Here is an 18,028-nt window from a genome sequence, read left to right as displayed (position 1 = left end):
GGAAGGGAGAGATGCAAGCAGTGACAAACAGGAGATGTATTTACTTGTTGATGGGAATGCTTTAAACAAAACCCTGGCTGGCCTTTCAAGGCCCTGCTTTTTTGCCTTTACAGCAGTCAGGGATAGGGGACTTGGGAGACCTTGGGCTGGACTATGAGGTGCTACATGACTGCTTGTGGCTTGCAATATTTGACTGGTTTTTGGCCAGTGGAATGGGAATTAAAGTGGCCAGGATGGCTGCAGTGATGTAGAGAGTGTAAATGGTGCATTTCCCAGGGTTTTCTCCGGCTGCCCCCCCCCCCCCCCCCCCCCCCCCCCCCCCCGCTGTGCACTGCTCTGCAGTCTACTCCCTTTCTCAGGCAGTTGCACTTTGGAAGCTCTAGCATAGTGGGGGGCCTTCCTCTTTAGGGCTGGAGGGAGTGCAAAGGCGCAGGGTGTACAAATTTGGGCACCCCTTTTTGGGGTGTGTGTGTGTGTGTGTGTGTGTGTATGTAGAACAGGATTTTGTCACCAGCCTAGGCACAGTCCTCTCCAATGAATTAAAATATTCACCTAAGGGAAAAAAACAAACAAACCATACCACTATAACACGTGGTTATGTATAGATGACATTTCAATTAATTTTCAAATCAACATGAATTCAAAGGTTCTTAGCTTTCTTCTAGCTGTAAATCTGTGATCCTAAAACAGAGGTTTTTAACCTGGAATTTGTAAAATTGTTTTTTGTTTCTGTTTTAAAAAAAATATGTATTTTGATAACTGTGTTTCAATATCATTGATTTCCTTTGCAATCTTATGTATTTTATTTTGTGCATTTTATAATGCGATTTTGAGAAAGCTTCCATAGGCTTCACCAGACTGCCCAAGGGGTCCATGATACAAAAAAGGTTAAGAACTCCTGATCTAGCCTAACTCCCTTGTTTTACAGAGAGGGAAACTGAGATCTAGGCATGTTAAGGGCATTGCCCAAGGTCATCAAGCTAGTAAATGGCAACGCTGAGATTCGTACCTAGGTTCCCTGACTCCAGAAGCAATTTTCTTTCCTTGACTTCAGCCCCCTCCAATATATTAAAATATTAAGGAAGAAAATAAGGCCAATGTGTCAAGCTGTTTAATATAGATTACACATCAGTGAAATTTAAATTTAAATTTAAAATAAAAATGAGGTTTTTTTCGTCCATGAAAAGGACATTGTTTATGCCAAATGGAGCTTTGGGACACCTCATACCTCTTCTATGGGGCCCCCTAAAGCCCACTGCTCCTGCCCCCTCCTTTATTATAATCTGAAAAGGGCTTTTCAGCCATTTGTTTTTTCCCCAGCAAACAAATGAATTTCTTGGAGGGGGGCTTATTATTATTTAAAAATCTGCTGAGCTAAATGAAGATTGGAAAAAAGAAGCGGGGGTGGTCACCTTTTGTGAAGTTCCGGAATATCATGTCCGATGTCAATGTGTTGTGTTGAATTTATGGATAAGTTTTTAGCTTTTGATTAGTATGGCTTGCTGGAGATGGGAAAAGGTGTCTTTTATGCCTGTGGCCTTTGGGGCCTGGAGGGGGGAGTGTGTTTGAGAAGTGTTTAGCAAGATGGCCTGCTATGTGGTATGACCCAGGTGCCCTATACAAATTGGGCCAGCCTTTGGGCTCTTTGCACTAGGGAAGCTTGTGTAAAAGCAGAGACAAATTTGAACTGATTTCGGTGGTTTCTTTCTTTCCTCATTGAGTGATAAGGACATCACCTCAATCCCTGTCATTAACTGTGTGGCTTTGCTTCTTGGCTTCCTCTCAAACCTCAGGCTGTGCTGTGAAATTTCACTTGAGCAAAAGCTCCCCTAATCCACTTAATTGTTTTAGATGAAGTTGGCAGGCTGGGTGCAGAATGAATTGAGAAAATGCCTTCTAGGGAGCCAGCAACTCTCTTGCTAATGTATTGTATGGGAAACAAAGGCTGTGTTTCTGTGAAGGCAGGTCGTTGGAGCCGAGTCTGGTCCTAGATTTAGAGTTAGAAGGGATGTCAGAGGTCATGTAGTTCAACCCCCTCATTTTACAGAGGAGGAAACTGAAGCCCAGACAGGGCTCCAGGTCACACAGCTAGTAAGTGGCAAAACCAGAATCCCCCCCCCCCCCCCCCCGGCCCCTCCGCTCTCAGCAGTTTAGACCCCACAGCGGGGCCTCTGTTCTCCCTGCACCATGTGGCTGTAGGTCTAAGTCTGCCCAAGTCCAGGTGGTTCAAAGAGGAAAAAGCCTCTCGTGGCCAATGGAAAATAATGTGGCAAAAATCTGACAAGTACCTAGTACAGAGGATTTCTTTTTATTCTAGAGCATTTGTGTAGAGAATTGCTAATTCTAACCAAAGCAGTTTGGGTTTTTATAGTTGAGGGTATAAAATTAGATCCCAGTAGAAACCCATCCCCAACTTTAGAAAGGGTTGGTATTGAATTGTAGAGTCGGTAACATAGATTTATTCCCGTCCCCCCCCCACCCCCTTTCTGGAGCAGAGTAGAGACTTTCTGAACTTGCTTCTCAACACCAACTAGCTTTTATCCTGTTGCTACATTTGGCATTAGAGCCGAGGAAAAATAGTGTTGTTAGAAAGCCCAGTTTTTAGTTGAGGCAAATGTTTTATAAACCAGGAATTTTTTATTCTGAGAAGTTAGAAAGCACTTAGAATTGCTGACCTGCTGTTCACTCCATTTTATTGGCTTCTTTTATGCCTTGCAACTACTCCAAGAAGTAGTTGTTAACAAGAGCCTCCGGAGGGTAAGAAATTTGTCCACAGCTGCACAGGAAATGGGGAGGATTAGAACTCATTGCCCTCTCCTTTGAGGAAACTGCTAATTCCACTGAGCCCTGCTGTGCTTGAGCGCAGCTCCTGGCAGGCCAGAGAAGACCAGCTCTTTGTGACTTGTGCCAGAATGCTTGCTTAAACCATGCTTTGCCCCTTTTTGTTTCTTATCTTCTGTTTTCTTTCTTTCTTCTTCCTTCCCTTTCTTTCTCTTTTCTTCCCTTCTTCGCTCCCTACCTCTTCCTTTCTTCTTCCTTCCCATTTTCCTTCTCTTTTCCTTTCTTTCTCTCCCACCTTCCCTCTCTTCCCTCCCCCTTCCTTCCTTTCTTCACTCTCCCTTTCCCCCTTTTCTTCTTCCTTTCTTTCTCTCCATCCTTCTCTCTTTCATTCTTTCTTTTCCTCCTTCTTGTGCTACCTTTTGTAGTGGACTAAAAATATAAAGACTTGGGTTTGAGTTCTGCCTCTAATATTTAGTTTAGTAGCCTTGTGCCTGTGAGCAAGTCTCTTAACCTTTCCAAACTTCCTCATCTGTAAAATGGAGATAATGCTCACTATATGTAACTCACAGGTTTGTGAGGATAGAGCAAGAAACTGTATGTTAAACATATTTTGCAACAAGGTTTTCAGGAGTTTATGATAGTCTTCAGGCAATTATGGTGATACCCACTTTATGGTTGTAACCATGAGGTGCTATATGGAAGATAACAATTCTTGCACAATTACCTAGGAGCCTAGTCTCTAGATCTGGAAGAGAAAAACTCTTCATTATATAGACAAGGAAATGAGGACTAGACAGGAGAAATTTTAAATTTAATTTTAGTTGTCCAAATGGTGATAATCAAAATCAATGTCTTTACCTTTATCCATTTCCCATTTTTCAGTCAACAGCAGTTTATTGAAATTGGTCAGGTTGGAGTTGTTTGTGAGTGCATGCAGTACCTTCTTATCTTTGTCTTTCTTCTAATTTAGTATTGATTTTGAACTCTCCTCTAACCAGTCATTGACCTGCCTGCACACAGACAGATGATTCTGAAATGACTCTCCAGTAGGTAACCAATAATTTCCTGCCTGTTAAGATATATTCAGTTTCATTTGTTGTGACATTGTTCAGCCCTTCCATTTAGCTGCAACTTCTTGGTGTTTTTTGATCATAGCAAGAATGCAGTTAATATATCAGATTGTTGGGCTGGATAAAAATCTCTTATTATGGGACTTAAAAGACTGGGTCCAAATTCTGCCTCTGCCACTTACTAGCTGGGTGACATTGGGCAAATCATCTAACCTCTGTTCCCTCCTCTGTTAAAAAGAGGGGGCTTGACTGGTGGTCCCTGAGGTCCCTTCCAGCTCCAAATCCATGAGCCTAATAGGATCAAAAATAATACAATCTCAACCATGTCATTTTAAGTAGTTTCATCCTTTCAGTTTTTGGTCACGGCAAACAAAATGGAATGAAAGCTCAGGCTCCATTAATAGAGGCATAGTGTCCAGAATGAAGGAGGAAAGTGGGGGGGTGGATTGGGAAGGGGAGAGGATATCACAGACAGCTATCCTGGAGAGGTGGCATAATGTAAATTGAAAGAGTACTAGACATGGAATCAGGAGAGGCCTGGGTTTGACTTGTCTCTGACACTTACTAGCTGCGGACCACAGGCAAGGACATTTAATCTCTCCATTTCTTCATCTATAAAATGGGACTGCTAATACCTCCCAGGGACACTGAGAGGATCAAATGAAATGTATGTAAAGCACTTTGCAAATGTGAACTCACTATGAGTCATTGTTATCTATTTATTGTATATTCATTCAAGTTGTTAAGGGCTGTCTTGAGCAGGGTGCAATAAGTCTAAGGTGCTGGAGGCACATGTGGGTCCATTTCCTAATGTGCAGAGCAGGGTCAGAGTTGAAGGGGTTGCCTTGGGAGTTAGGAGGGTCCCCTTCAGTGGAGGTCTTCTAGCAGAGGCCGTTTAATCACTTTGGTGGGGCTGATGCTAGAGAGGATGCCTGTGCAGGCATGGGCTGACCTCGATGGCCTCCGTAGTCCTTTTTAGCCCTGTGATTCTGTGGAGCTTGCTGTCAACCTGTTGGGGAGCCCATCCCAAGTCTGCCTAATAATTTGTGGCTGATGGGAGACTTTGCAGTGACAATTTGTCCCATAACTTCTCCGAGCCCCCATTAAATACATCGCCTTGTAGCCGCAATTTGCACCATCAATTGCTGTCATTTTTCTTTCTCACTGATTAATCTGCAGGAAAGATGCAAACCCGGGTTTTGCTTGGGTAAGCAGTAGCTGTGTAATTACTCCTCACAGCTTTACATCTGTTGTAGCGGTTTGTAAATTCTCAGCATGAAATTAAACCGCCTCTGAGAGCTTGGCTAGGAAATGTTTTTAGTTGGGAAGTGTAAGAGCCAGCAGGCAACCTTGCAAACAAGTAATGGCAATTGAGCTGCTCTCTCAGAGTTACATCCAGCTTCCCTACCCTCTAGAGAACCCCAAAGGAATCATTTCCGATTTTTTTGCTCTTCATCTGCCTCAGGGACCAGTGATCTGTTTGCAAAGCTGCTTCCTCCATGGAGATCTCTTCTTTGCTGTGAGACAGTGTTGCATTCATTCATGAATGCATTCATTCATTCAACAAACATTTATTGGACATTTACTGTGCCCAAGTCTTTAGGTATTCTTTTGTTCACCCTCATTATCTTTCCCTATTTTTCCTTTTCACTATTAAACTATGAGAAAATGGAAACGGAGATGTTGTTAGATTAAGCCATACGGTTCCTCATCCATGACACTTGAACTGCTTTTTTTTTTTAAACTGATTTTCAAATACAGAGCTCAGTGTTACCTGCCCCCCTCCCTCCCATTCCAGCAAACATAACTATCGCTTCCCCCCCCCCAACAAAGGTCTTTAAATGAGCAAACTCCATCTTACGGGAATATTTGCAGAAATGGCTCCGACACTAGAAATTACCCTATTAAACGGTCATAGCTTTTTCCCCTGGAATTTCTTTTAGCTGTGAACTGACAGCCACACTAGGGGCAAGTCACAAATTATGAAGCCTGAATGTCCAGGACAAAGTAGAGAATGTTTGTAATTAAATACACCTTCTGGTTATTTGTGTATGTGTCAATTCAAAGAATGTCAGAGCTGGAACAGACATCACCTAATCCAACCTTCCATCCCTACCTACTGCCCCCACAGCACCCCCCAAACCCCCTTTTTTGCAGATGGGAGCAGATGAAGCCCAGAGAGGGGGAAGGGACTTGCTGGGAACAGCTAGTTAGTGGTAGAGCTGGGGCTAAAACCTGGGTCTGCTCTTTCTAAACCCATTTTGCTGTCTATCCTACCTTCCCTCGCCACCCCCCCCAACTGGGAGCTTCTTCAGGGCAAGGACTGGGACCCATTCAGGTTTGTGTCCCCCATAGCCCAGCCCAAGTGCTTAGTAAGGGTCTGAATGAAGAAGAACATGCAGCAAAATTAATATACTTATTTAATGATCTGCCTACTTGTTACTAAGTTGTAATTAGGCATAAATATTATACAGTTTATGTAAATTTATGCAAAACAAATGGGTATTATTTTTCCTGAGCTTTTATGGGTCCCTTTTTTGGGGGTGGGGGAGACATTACTGGGAAGTACAGGAAGTTATCCTGAGGCCCCTCAGATACATGACTAGGGGGACCTAGGCAGCCAGTCTTCTTTCTTCTAGCAAGGGGCATCTAGGGATCTAGGGGCCACAATCTCTGCCACTAAGGTTGCTCTGTCTAGGCTTTGTTGTTCCCTTAAGGAAGGTAACGGGAGAAAGGCTTCCACACCCTGGGATGCCAAAAGCCTGCCTTTCCCAGGCTTCCAGCACCTTGACATCAGTCAGTCCATCCCCACATCATTTTGCAGAGGATCAAACTGAAACCCAGAGAGGGAAAGTAATTTGCCCAAGGTCCCACAGCCAGTTGGTGGCAAAATCAGAGCCAGAATTCCCTTCTCAATTGCCAGGGTCCTATGTTATTTCTTGGCCCAATCAATAAGATTCTTCAAAGAAAGAAAACCAGGCTTTATCAGCTTTGAAATAGTTATTTTCCACTTTATCATCCTCATCCCTCATTGCAATAGAAGAGTGAGAGTGAGAGTGTGAGAGAGTGAGTGTGTGTGTGTGTATGTGTATGTGTGTGTGTGTGTGTGTGTGTGTGTGTGTGTGTGTGTGTGTGTGACACAGAATGTGATATGGTAGAAAAAATGACCATGATGCAGGTTTAGAATCATGGGTTCTAATCCTGAATCTGCTACTAGTTACCTTGGATAAGACCCATCCCTTCCCTGGGTCTCAGTTTCCTCTTTTGTAAAACCAGCTTTGGCCCTTATTTTCTCCATAAAATGAAGGGGGGTGTGTTTCACACTAGACACCTCTAAAATTCCTCTGTCCTATGGCTCTAGTCCCAAAGAAGACCACTTTCTGGGTTTTCCTGGACTCTCTGCCCTCAACTCCAGTCCCTTTTAAAACCTATTTAAAAAATTTTCTATTTTCCTTTTTCTCAAGGATGAAACAATACTTCATAAGTTAAGCCCTGGTTAGCAGGAAGATTTTTCCAGAAAACAAAACAAAACATTTTTTTTTCTGGACAAAATTAGTTCCCTTGTCTTTATATTCTTTGAAATCGTTTTGTTTTTTTAAGTGCTAGCTTACCTGAGGAGCTTTGGCCATGCTAAGACAGGTTTGCTTGCAGCCCCCCCTGGGGTATTCATTGGGATCAGGTAGCCAGAGTGCTTGGAGTCAACCCAAAGCAAGGACCATGGCCAAAACCGGGAGAATTTAGCTGAATGTGGAAGACTGAGTAGGCTCCAAAATCGAAAGAGGCTGCCATAAATCCATCAAGACTTAGTCAACAGATAATCTGGAGCATGCTCCGCTAGACTGGACTCTGTTCACAGGCAAATGATAAACTAGATGCTAATATTAATGGCTTCCAGGAGCAAAGTCCTGATATTTTTTTTCTGCTAAATATTTCTTTTGTCTCCGACTAAATTAATTTTTCTTCTGGGACTACATTTCACAAGTTTTCTCCCCTCCTACCTCCATCCTAAAGGGCTCTGTCCTCTTTTCCCCCCAAAGAACTATTTCTTCATTTTCACAGTATCTCCATATCCTTTTATATTTTCTTTTTGGCCTCCACCTCCCTTTAATCCATAGAACCATTGCTCTATGCTGCGCCCCAAACTAAAAAAAGAATGGCCAGATGCCACCTCTGTCACTCCTCGATTACCTATTAGGCAAATCAGCCTTCCTGAGCCTCAGTCCCCCTTTCTGTAAAATTCAGGGGTTGGACTAACTGATCCCTCGAGTCCCAACCAGCTCTGACATCCTATGAGTCTATGTATCTGTAGCTTAGGCAATCTAAGATTGAGACAGAATCAAGGTCTCTGCTTATGATGTTTCCTGGGAAATGGAAAGAGGTGCTTGTAGAAGTAGAAAGACTATAGTAAGAAATTCAGAGCATCAAGACTGAGTGTTTCTAAATCAAATGTCACTTTTTCAAACCCCGAAGCAGAGGACATGTAACCAAATAACTGCTGCTTCTACTCAGGCTGATGAGGGCATCAAAACAAGAGGGCAAACTACTGACAAATTACAAATTTTTCCAAATCAGTCTTAAAGCACTTTGCTCTCTTGCTGTAGATTAAAATCCTCTTCAGAAGAGTGACTCTTAGAACAAGAGTTAGTGATCTTGATTTATACAATGGAGCTCTGGTGGCAGTCTGGGTGCCGGGAATTTATTTCCAATCACAGAAAAGGGTAATATGCAAAAGACTGAGCAGTAGCCTTTGATCGATTACCAACATCAACCGATCTTTAATCATGCCTTCATTAGTTAGGCTGCACTGCTTCAGTGGATGTGCCAAAAGCAAAATGTCTTATTGGAATGCGAGCTTCACTTAACTGGTTATGCTAACCTTGCAGGCATTGCTCCAGACTAGGGAAGGCCAAAGTAAAGATATGTCACTGCCTCAGAGCCAACTTTGGTATGTTGTCTAACCATGACCTTGTTAATGGACTTAATTGCCCAGCTGGGCAAAAGGATTGGGGGCCCCAGCCACAATTCTGATTTCTGAACAAAGGAAAACTGCTTTGTCACTTTCCTCTCAAATGCTCCTACCCTCAAGCTAAGGGAAGATAACCATATTTAAGCACATAGAAATGGAGGGAAGGCTGATACCTTGGGAAATGAGGACAGCACTGTGAGGAACACACTTGTATGTGTTCCTGGCCTACTGTCTCTGGCTCCGAGCATCCTTAGTAAGAGCAGCAAAGACCCCTAGTATCCTGAAAGAGTTAATAGACTTCTTTAAATGTCTACCTTCATCCAAGGAAGTAGCTTAGGAGTGCCACAGCCCATAAGCCATTTTACCATAGTCTTTTCCTCTTTCCTATACTTCCGCCCCATTTATATCTGATCCCATAAAAAAAGCTTTTTAAGAAAATGGCATCCCTAATGCTCTCTTTTGCAGCCATTTATCTCAAGTTATATTTTTGTCATTGTCTTAATGATAGTCCAGAGAAGAGCACAATCCTTCAGACTGCATGGTTGTGAATTTCATTAAGCCGCCTGGCTCTGGATCTGGAGTCCAGCCCTGTGGCATGGAGCATTCTTGATTTTCAAAGGAGACCTCACTTATTTAAAGCTGGGCAATGTTAATCTGTATTTGAAATGGGGAAAATTCTGAACTGTGGGATGTCTGGGATGGAAATGGAGCCATGTTACCAGGGCCTTGGGAAGGGACAAGTTTTGTCTTTAGCACCCTTCATTCTCCTTAGCCCTCCCTCTCCTCAAGGGCTCATTTCCCTCAAGCTGCTCAGAGCACTCCACTTCAGCTTTCTGAAAACGGGGACACAATTTGAACTCAAACAGTTGGAACCCTTTTGCATTTTTTTTTTTGGAGCACAGCTGTGGGTACATTGAGCACACGTTTGAGGTCTAAATAGGGCCCATAGCCCCGTCATCTATGGAAAGTGCGATGCTTGCCCGCCTCACGTTGGGGGAGGGGAAGTAGTGGTGGGAGAGAGTGAGGTGTACAGGATATGTGACAATGTATACCAGGCCCACAGAGCATAAATGCTGGCAGGTCCACCAAAGTGGAAAAGCTTTGAGGATAGGATCAGCTCCTGCTTGGGATTGGGTATCTGTGCCCTGAGGACAAGCCTAACTAAATATAAGACTTCAGAAGCTCATCACTGGAGGGTTGGGCACCAGAGTATGGATTTTGAGGGTCCTAGTACTATATGCTGCCAGATTTGCTCTCACGTTTGCAATTCCATTAGCTATGAACAAGTGTCTCTGTTTCTCCACAGTCCTGTCCACTCTGAATTTCATTGCTTTCAATTTTTCCTCTCAATATCCTTCAGGTCTTGTCTAATTCCAACTGACCTTTTCTGTTAATTAGACTAACTCAATGAGATTTGAATGTTCTGCAGTTGATCCTTTTTCTTCCTTCTTCTCTTTTTTTCCTTCTGTTTCTTTTTTTCCTACCCTTCTTTTCCAGGGAACGTCTTTGTAATCAGTTTATCTGTGGCCGACATGCTTGTTGCTGTGTATCCTTACCCTATGACCTTGATTGCCATCTTGAACAATGGCTGGACCATGGGAAAACTCCACTGTCAACTGAGCGGCCTCCTTACAAGCATTAGCGCTGTTAGCTCCGTCTTTAACATCATGGTGATAGCCCTCAACCGCTACTGCTACATCTGCCATAGCCTCCTATATGAGAAGATCTTCACTGGAAGGAACACCATCCTCATCCTTATCATAACCTGGCTGATGACCATGTTGGCTCTCATCCCCAACTATTTTGTGGCCACCGTGCAGTATAATCCCACAGTCTACACTTGCAGCTTTGTCCACACTTCTAGTGCCTTCTACGCCGTTGGAGTGATGGCCCTCCACTTCCTCATCCCCCTGACGGTAGTGGCATTCTGTTACCTAAGGATCTGGATCCTGGTCATTCAAGTCAATCATCGGGTCAAGGTCACCAAGCCGAAGTTCATGCTGGTTGATGTCCGCAACTTCATGACGATGTTTCTGGTCTTCATCCTGTTTGCTCTGTGCTGGGGCCCACTGAATTTCTTGAAGCTTGCCCGGGTCTTCGATCCTTTGGGGATTGGACCACGCGTCCCAGAGTGGGTATACATTGGAAGCTACTACTTGGCCTACTTCAACAGCTGCGTGAACGCCATGGTCTACGGAACTCTCAACCAGAACTTCCGCAAGGAGTACCAGCGCATCGTCCACAACACCAAGGACACGGCCTACTACTTCGTTGTTGACCTGCAGGAGCAAATCCGTGAGATGAGGATGAGACGCAAGCCGACTTATGCTGGGGCCAGGCGCATTCAAGGCGACACCTACCTGTGAAGACAAAGTCTCGCTGAGTGTCCTTAGTGATGGCCAAGTGACAGGTCCCAGTTCTAAGTTTGCTCCGCATACTATACGCTTAAATTGCTTGACGCACCGTACTTCTCTCTGCTCCAACACACAGTCTGCACACATGCATACACACATGCACCCCGTATATGCACATGCATACACACATACACCCCCCTATATGCACATGCATGCACACATATACTTGACACAAACCTATACACTATACACATCACACCAGAAGGCTTAGAAGTACAAATTAGTGAGTGTGTTTTAGCTCATTGTGCAAATGTACCTTATACTTTGCGTAATAGTAGCATATCTTTAAAAATACATAATACAAATTTAGGGAACTCAAGTTCCCCAGTGTTTGCCATTCTAATTTCCAAGCTACTTCAGCTTTCTTTCCGATTGATCTTCATTTGTCAATGGTTCCCCACACTAGTTTTCTCTTTCCCTCTTGTGATCTTTGCTCCCCCAGCCTCTTTGCTAAGTGACTAGTTATCTGTCTAGATAACCAATTGATGTACTTGGGGGAGCTCATAAGAGAAGCTTGTGGTGAAGCCTTCTGTAAATGAAGTATCTTTTGGTCGCATGAATATGACAACATAGTAATCTGTTTTTGTGAGCGTGAATTTACACATATTTAAGCAGGCCCACCTGTGCTTCAAATGGCAGTCACGGAAGCCGGTGAGATAATCCAGTACTTTAAATGAATGGCATCTTTCCTAAATTTCAGCTGCAAAATGTTACTCTGATGTCTACTAAATTCAATTGGGAAGCTCACCTCTGACTTAATTCTTAGTACAGGGCAGTCAGTTGAATGGTGCCCTGAGGGGTCTGGAACACTTCCCCCGAGCCCAGGCCATCAGGCAAGATTCCCAAGGGCAGACAGGACACTGCTGCTGTTCTCCAAATGTCACAAGTGTTCATTCCCCCCCAGGTGGGGCAATGTTCTATCTAGAGAATCTCTGAGCAAGTGCTGGCTTTCAGGGTTGGGGAGGGGCTCGGTTTTCCGGGAAAGTTAAGGTAGAGGACGATCCCAAGCAGAGTCTGCTATACATTTGTAATTGAATCTTGCAACCACAAAGGGCCCCGTCCATCTTTCCTTTCCCAGACCGGGCATAAAAATAGAACAAATGAGATCATCAAATTTCAGAAAGAGGTTTGGAGTAGAAGCCTAATTTCAGGGATGCTCCACTGGGTAGTGGCCAGTCCATGTTGGAAGCATCCCTCTCAGCTTCTGCCACGGGAAGATATTAAGAGAGACAAACAGAGCCTATTCTCATCCATCTTGTCCATGTCGAGACTTTTACCACACTCTCGACAAAATGGTAAAAAATACTATTGAGGCATGTGGAATAAAATGGACAAAGAAAAGATTGCTGTCAGTGGCCTTGTTTGGAGGGGAATAGGGCAGAGGAAGAAGGGGCTAAGAGATGGAGGGAAGGGGGAAGGAGTAGAAGGCCACTTTGGGGGTGACTGATGAGTTCTCAGGCAGAAAACCCATCTGTCTGATGACCCGGATGGGCTGACCAATTCGAACTAGGAGTGGTCAGAGGGGTAGAAAGAAAACCAGGGAAGTTTAGTTCACAGAAATGAAGTGATTTTTCAAATGAAGGCCGAGCATATTAGGTGCTGCAGGGGAAGTAGGTTGGACAGCAGCATTGTAGGCAGGGCTCAGAGGCTCAGATACAGATCTGTACTTGGGATTCAGCCCGAGAGCTGCCCAACTGGCATTTTTCATAGTCCCAGCTCAAGGCAATCAGCCAAAAAATTGGAGCATAACCTCCTTTCTTCACAAAATAGACATACCTATTATTATTTATTGCTTAAGAGGTATTTAAGGAACAGATTCTCACACACATCTATTTATCTATTATTTATTGCTTAAGAAGTATTAATGTGGAAAGGACATATCTTTCCTTTATTTATTACTAGAATGCCTATATGATGAATTCTAATCTCTCTCTTTTGAGCAAATCTTCAACTCAAACTCACACTGGAAAAAAAAAATCTAGTTGTGGCCCACTGTTTTCTTAGTGGTCAAATTCATTTCTTTCATTCAACAAGCATTCTAATGAACAACCACCATGAACACTCATCAGACCTGTTCATTTCTCTTTGTGGTTATGTAGCTCTGTATGGTTGCTTTCTTTTTTCGGGGAAAATCAAGGCCATCTCAGTTGCTAAGAGACTCTCCCCTATAGCTATGGCACTGGGATCATGCCTCTTCTCATAGAGTTGGTCAGGATTCAGTCTCACTTAGGGCTACTACCCCAAATCTTTCACTCACTTAGGCCACAACCCCAAATCCACACCCTCCTCCATCCAATGGCTCTCACTTGGACAAATGTAGCAAATTCACTCCTATCTTCTCTCTATACTCCTGTGGATTTTCCCAAAGGAAGATGGCACTTTAATAATTAAGGATTAATCACAATTCTATACGAACCACCCACATTGGAGTCGATTCAAATGAACCCTATCTCCAAATGCCTCCTCCACCTGAGCCTGAGGAGGGTACAAAGAAGATAAAGGAAACAAAATGGAGATGATTGTCCCAATGAAGCTGACCAGCCAGTAAGAGAAGGAGCCGTGGATCCATGTGACACAGTGGAAGAGCATGAGAGAATCAGGACCGGAGTGCACAAAAACTTGGTGGTGGGCGGTGTCGCCCTGCTAGCCGGGAGAATCACCCAAGAGAAGCCCCTAGCCCATACCACTTTGGACTCCAGCCCCTCTCCGGGCTGTGAGGAGGTGGGGTGCTAATCTTAGTGTTTCCTAATGGCTTTCTTAGCTGCTGGGGTCCCCACTCTGACCTCCTTTCTCAGCTCTGCCACTCACTTTGCTGTCCCTGGGACACTTGAATGGCAAGAATTTTGAATAGTTGAGATGATCAGTGGACAGGATTGAGAGATCAGCACCATATTAAAACCTAGATAGTGATACTTTCGTAAAAGTCAGAAGAATAAAAATTTAAATTTATTTAAAAGAATTCTATTAGAGTTGGATTTATTATATGAAATCATGCCTTAAAGCACTGGATTTTAATTATCTAACTGCCTTAAAAAGTGTGTGTTTAATGTAACAATAAAACGTATTTTCGTGGCATTAGAAAAAACAAAAAACAAAAAGGTGTGATTGACTTCCTTGAAACACTTGGGATACTTGGGGGTGGGGTGGGGAGGGCAAGGGAGGATTCTGACTGACCTGTTAGGGAGTCAGAGTCAGAGACTAGCAGGAGGAAAAATGGCTCTCTCAGAACTATTCATTCATTGACTCCTTATCAAAGCTCTCATTTCTCTGGAGCCTTAGGGTTTACAAAGTGCTTTCCTACTAGTAAAGCCTATGGAGTAGACAGGGAATGTGTTCTCATGGTCATTTTACATCTAAAGAAATTGAGGTTAGGAGAGGTGAAATGACATTTGGCACCCAAGGCAGGGTTGGCAGGAATATCAAAAGCTGTACCGTAGAGCGAATCCCTCTGCCGTATCAGCCAACCGGTGGGCCTCTAGCTTTTGCTTGAACACCCACAGAGAGGGGGAAATTCACTACCTCCCATAGCACACCATTCTATTTTGGGACGAAATTGGCCATCAAAACCTTAGCATCAATTTATTTCTCAGATTAGCTAGACCTTGCAGGCCCCTGTGGGAATGGAAGCCTGGCCAGGACTCTTGCGGGGTAGGGAAAGAAAGCATCTGGAGTGTGGCGGCTGAGGGTGGGTAGGCCAACAAGTTCACAGAGCTAGGAGGGACTTTAGGGACAATCTAGTCTTGGAGTTCTTCATCTTTTCTGTGTCACAGACCCCTCTGGCAGTCTGTTGAAGCCTATGGACCCTTCCTCAAAATGTTTTGGTTTTAAGTGCATAAAATAAGATGCATAGGATTACAAAAGAAACCAATTCTATTGAAAATATATTTTTTAAAAAGTTCACAGACTCCAGGTTAAGAACCCCTGATTTCATTCAATCCCCTTATCTTACGGATGAGACCTCAGAATCTGGGAAGAATCTGGGAAGGATGGGGCAAAAATGGTTGACAGGGAACCCAGACCCCAATTCTGTCAGTGGCAGAGGCTGCCCTCAACATGTCTGAGTCACTATTAACTTACTAAGTAACTAACACCACTAACTTGCCCAAGCTTACACAGTCAGTGATTGTCAGAGCTGGGATGGTAAATATTATCCAGGAAAAGCCCCACAGAGCCAGGGGACACTGTCCATCCTCCTCCAACAGCTGCTACAACAGTCTTCCTAAAGCACATATCTACTCAGGCCACTTCCCCTGCTCAAAAGGCTTTAGTGGGTCCCAACTGCCTCTGTTATAATATCTAAACTCCCCTTTCTACACACTGTTCCTCCTAGTCAATATAGCTCAGGGTCCTGTGCCCCAAACCTTGGGTTTAGACAGACTGAATTCAGTTTCAGGGCGCAGCCTCCAGAGAATCTCTCTCACTTGCTTTGCCCCATCTCAGAAGGTAGCTTGAATAAAACTTGTCCCAGGTCTCCACAGATGTGGGTAAAAAGGGCGCCCAGATTCTGTTACCACTCAAGCTCACAATGTGTAGGACAGCCTTTATTTCACCCCATAGAACATGTAGAAAAGACCCAGGACATAAGGGACCCAGAGTGGCACATAATCAATACAACCTCTCCCTCACCCCCATTCCTTCTTCTCATTCTTATGGGGTAGATTCAGAGGCACGCCCAGTCTTAATAGGATAATTACTCTGTGTCTTTGGGTTCCCCTTGGGGGAAGGGGGAAACAAACTAGCAGCTGCCAGTGGGGCAACCCCCTGGCATTCTGGTGAATCCTGCTTTTGCTCCAGAGATGAATACAGGTCTCCAGCCAAATGGTACTACCCTGAGGGCTTGGACTCCTCTGGAAGTCACTAGAAAAGCATTTTTCCAACACTGTGGTGAGTTCCATTATCACCTTCCTGCCACTTCACCTAGGAACCCACACAGGCACAGGGGTGTGGTCTAGCCAGCTCAGACCTAAAGCGATTATGACATTTTCAGTATGAACATTATTTACATCTCAGAAATTGGCAAACGTTACAAATCAGAACTTGGTTTACTGTTTTGTTGATCATCTGGACTTAATTAACAAAGTGACGGACAAAATCTTAATATCACAGATTAAATTTTAAAGTGTGCTGTGAGTACTTTTTTTTTTTTCTTGGAGAGCTGGTTGTTAATCAAACATTTCCCTGCATACCCCTGCACAGGGATTCAGCCTTCCAGTACTATCTTAAGGGTTTAGACATCTCCCAGAAAGAAATCACCCGGAGTTACTGCAGAGGCAACCCCTTGTCCATCGGACCTGCATTTTCTAAATAATTCATGATACTCCAGGAGGGCCAAGACCAGTATTTTGCTAGTCAATTCCATGGCTTTGTGCCCTTGCTACTTCTCCCAGCTCTAGGAGCCACCAAAGTGGTCCCCACCTCTCTCCAAGAGGTGAGCCCTACCAAAAATTCCTCTTCTCTTTTCTGAATGAGGACTCCCCAAACTCTTGAATTTGGGTAAGCAGGGCTGTCCTTTGGAACCCTTAGGAGCCCCCACCACCCAGAGCATGCCTCAGAGACTCAGAGCTAGAAGGGTCACTGTCTTGTCCAAGCCACACCAAAAATAGAATCTCCTATCAAACTCAGCTCCTGATGAAAGGAACCCCCTGGGGCCTGGGGCAGCCCATTCCCCTTTCCCTATGGTATGACACTCAGATCCCCCTAAGGCTTCTCCAAGTTCCCTGTCCCCATCTCCTCTAACCAGTCCACATATGGCATAAGTTTAAGACTCCTCACCAGCCTGACTGCTTATGTCTGGACACACTCCAGTTCATCATCAGAGTCTTTCCTAGGCTGTGGAGCCCAGAACTAACCACATTTCAGGGGTAGGGTAAGCTGGCCCTGGATAGAGGCCATTGGTATTCCCACTTCCCAAGTCCTGGGCACTGAGACTCTTTGTGTAACCCGAGATTGCATATGGCTTCCAGCTGCATGGGTGCCATCTTTTGAGCTTAGAAGTTACCCCATTGTCTTTCCAAGGCTAGGGCTGGGGACTGTGGGGTCCAGGAACTCTTCTCTTTAGGAGGTGTGGATCAGAACACATATAATTAATTATTACATGGTTCTGCTTTAAGGCACCCAAAGAGGGGTGAGGGTGTATATGTGTGTGTGGGGGGGCAGGTTCATAACCGGATCCATCTGAAAAGGGGGGAAAGGCAAAATAGACAAAGCCTGTGATGAAGCCTAGCACAGCACAAAGGGGTGGCTCTGACCACATAAATTAGTCCCATAACAGCCCCAAACCACCAATTAATCCCAAATTGTTCAATACCAAATTTAGAATGAGTCAATTGGGCATATGCAAACCCTTCTATAATCAACAGGCCCAAACCAGATCCCAGACCTTTTAAAGCTGCTCAAGTTAATTTGAGCTCTGCATCTCTCTTCACCTCCCCCCTCCCTCCACCAGGAGTTCTTAACCTAGGGGCCATCATCAACTTTTAAAATGTTAAAACTGTTAAATGTGTTGGCGACAATATTACAATACCAATGGTTGCCTTTGTAATACTCTGTATTTTATTTTATGCATTTAAAAACATTATTCTGAAAATGGACCCAAGGCTTAACTAGATTATCAAAGAGGCCCACCCCACACAAAAGGTGAAGAACCCCTGCCCTACAGCAACATTTCATAGCCCATTTCTGGGCTTTCCGCACATGTTATCCCTCATGCATGCCTGGCAGGAATGGACTCCTCCTATACTCCACTTTCACCTGAATCCTACATGGCTCACACCTCCTACTGAAGCCTTTCCCGATGT

General features: G+C 44.2%; 1 protein-coding gene across 2 annotated transcripts in view; it reads left to right on the top strand.

Moving 5' to 3' along the window:
- Positions 1-14,296, top strand: part of GPR50 (G protein-coupled receptor 50) — a 64,396-nt gene extending 50,100 nt beyond the window's left edge. For both annotated transcript variants that reach the window (XM_078147773.1, XM_020975064.2), the window contains exon 3: positions 10,315-14,296. In XM_078147773.1, the coding sequence (XP_078003899.1) occupies positions 10,315-11,183 (869 nt within the window). In that variant the 3' untranslated portion in view covers positions 11,184-14,296. The remainder of the gene's footprint in view (positions 1-10,314) is intronic.
- The last annotated feature ends 3,732 nt before the right edge of the window (positions 14,297-18,028 follow it).

Source organism: Phascolarctos cinereus, unplaced genomic scaffold (assembly GCF_003287225.1).
Source record: "Phascolarctos cinereus isolate Bilbo 61053 unplaced genomic scaffold, phaCin_HiC Scaffold_8;HRSCAF=390, whole genome shotgun sequence".
Classification (NCBI taxonomy): Eukaryota; Metazoa; Chordata; class Mammalia; order Diprotodontia; family Phascolarctidae; genus Phascolarctos; species Phascolarctos cinereus.
The sequence above is the reverse complement of the archived record's forward strand: the minus strand, read 5'-3'. Positions and strand labels throughout refer to the sequence as shown.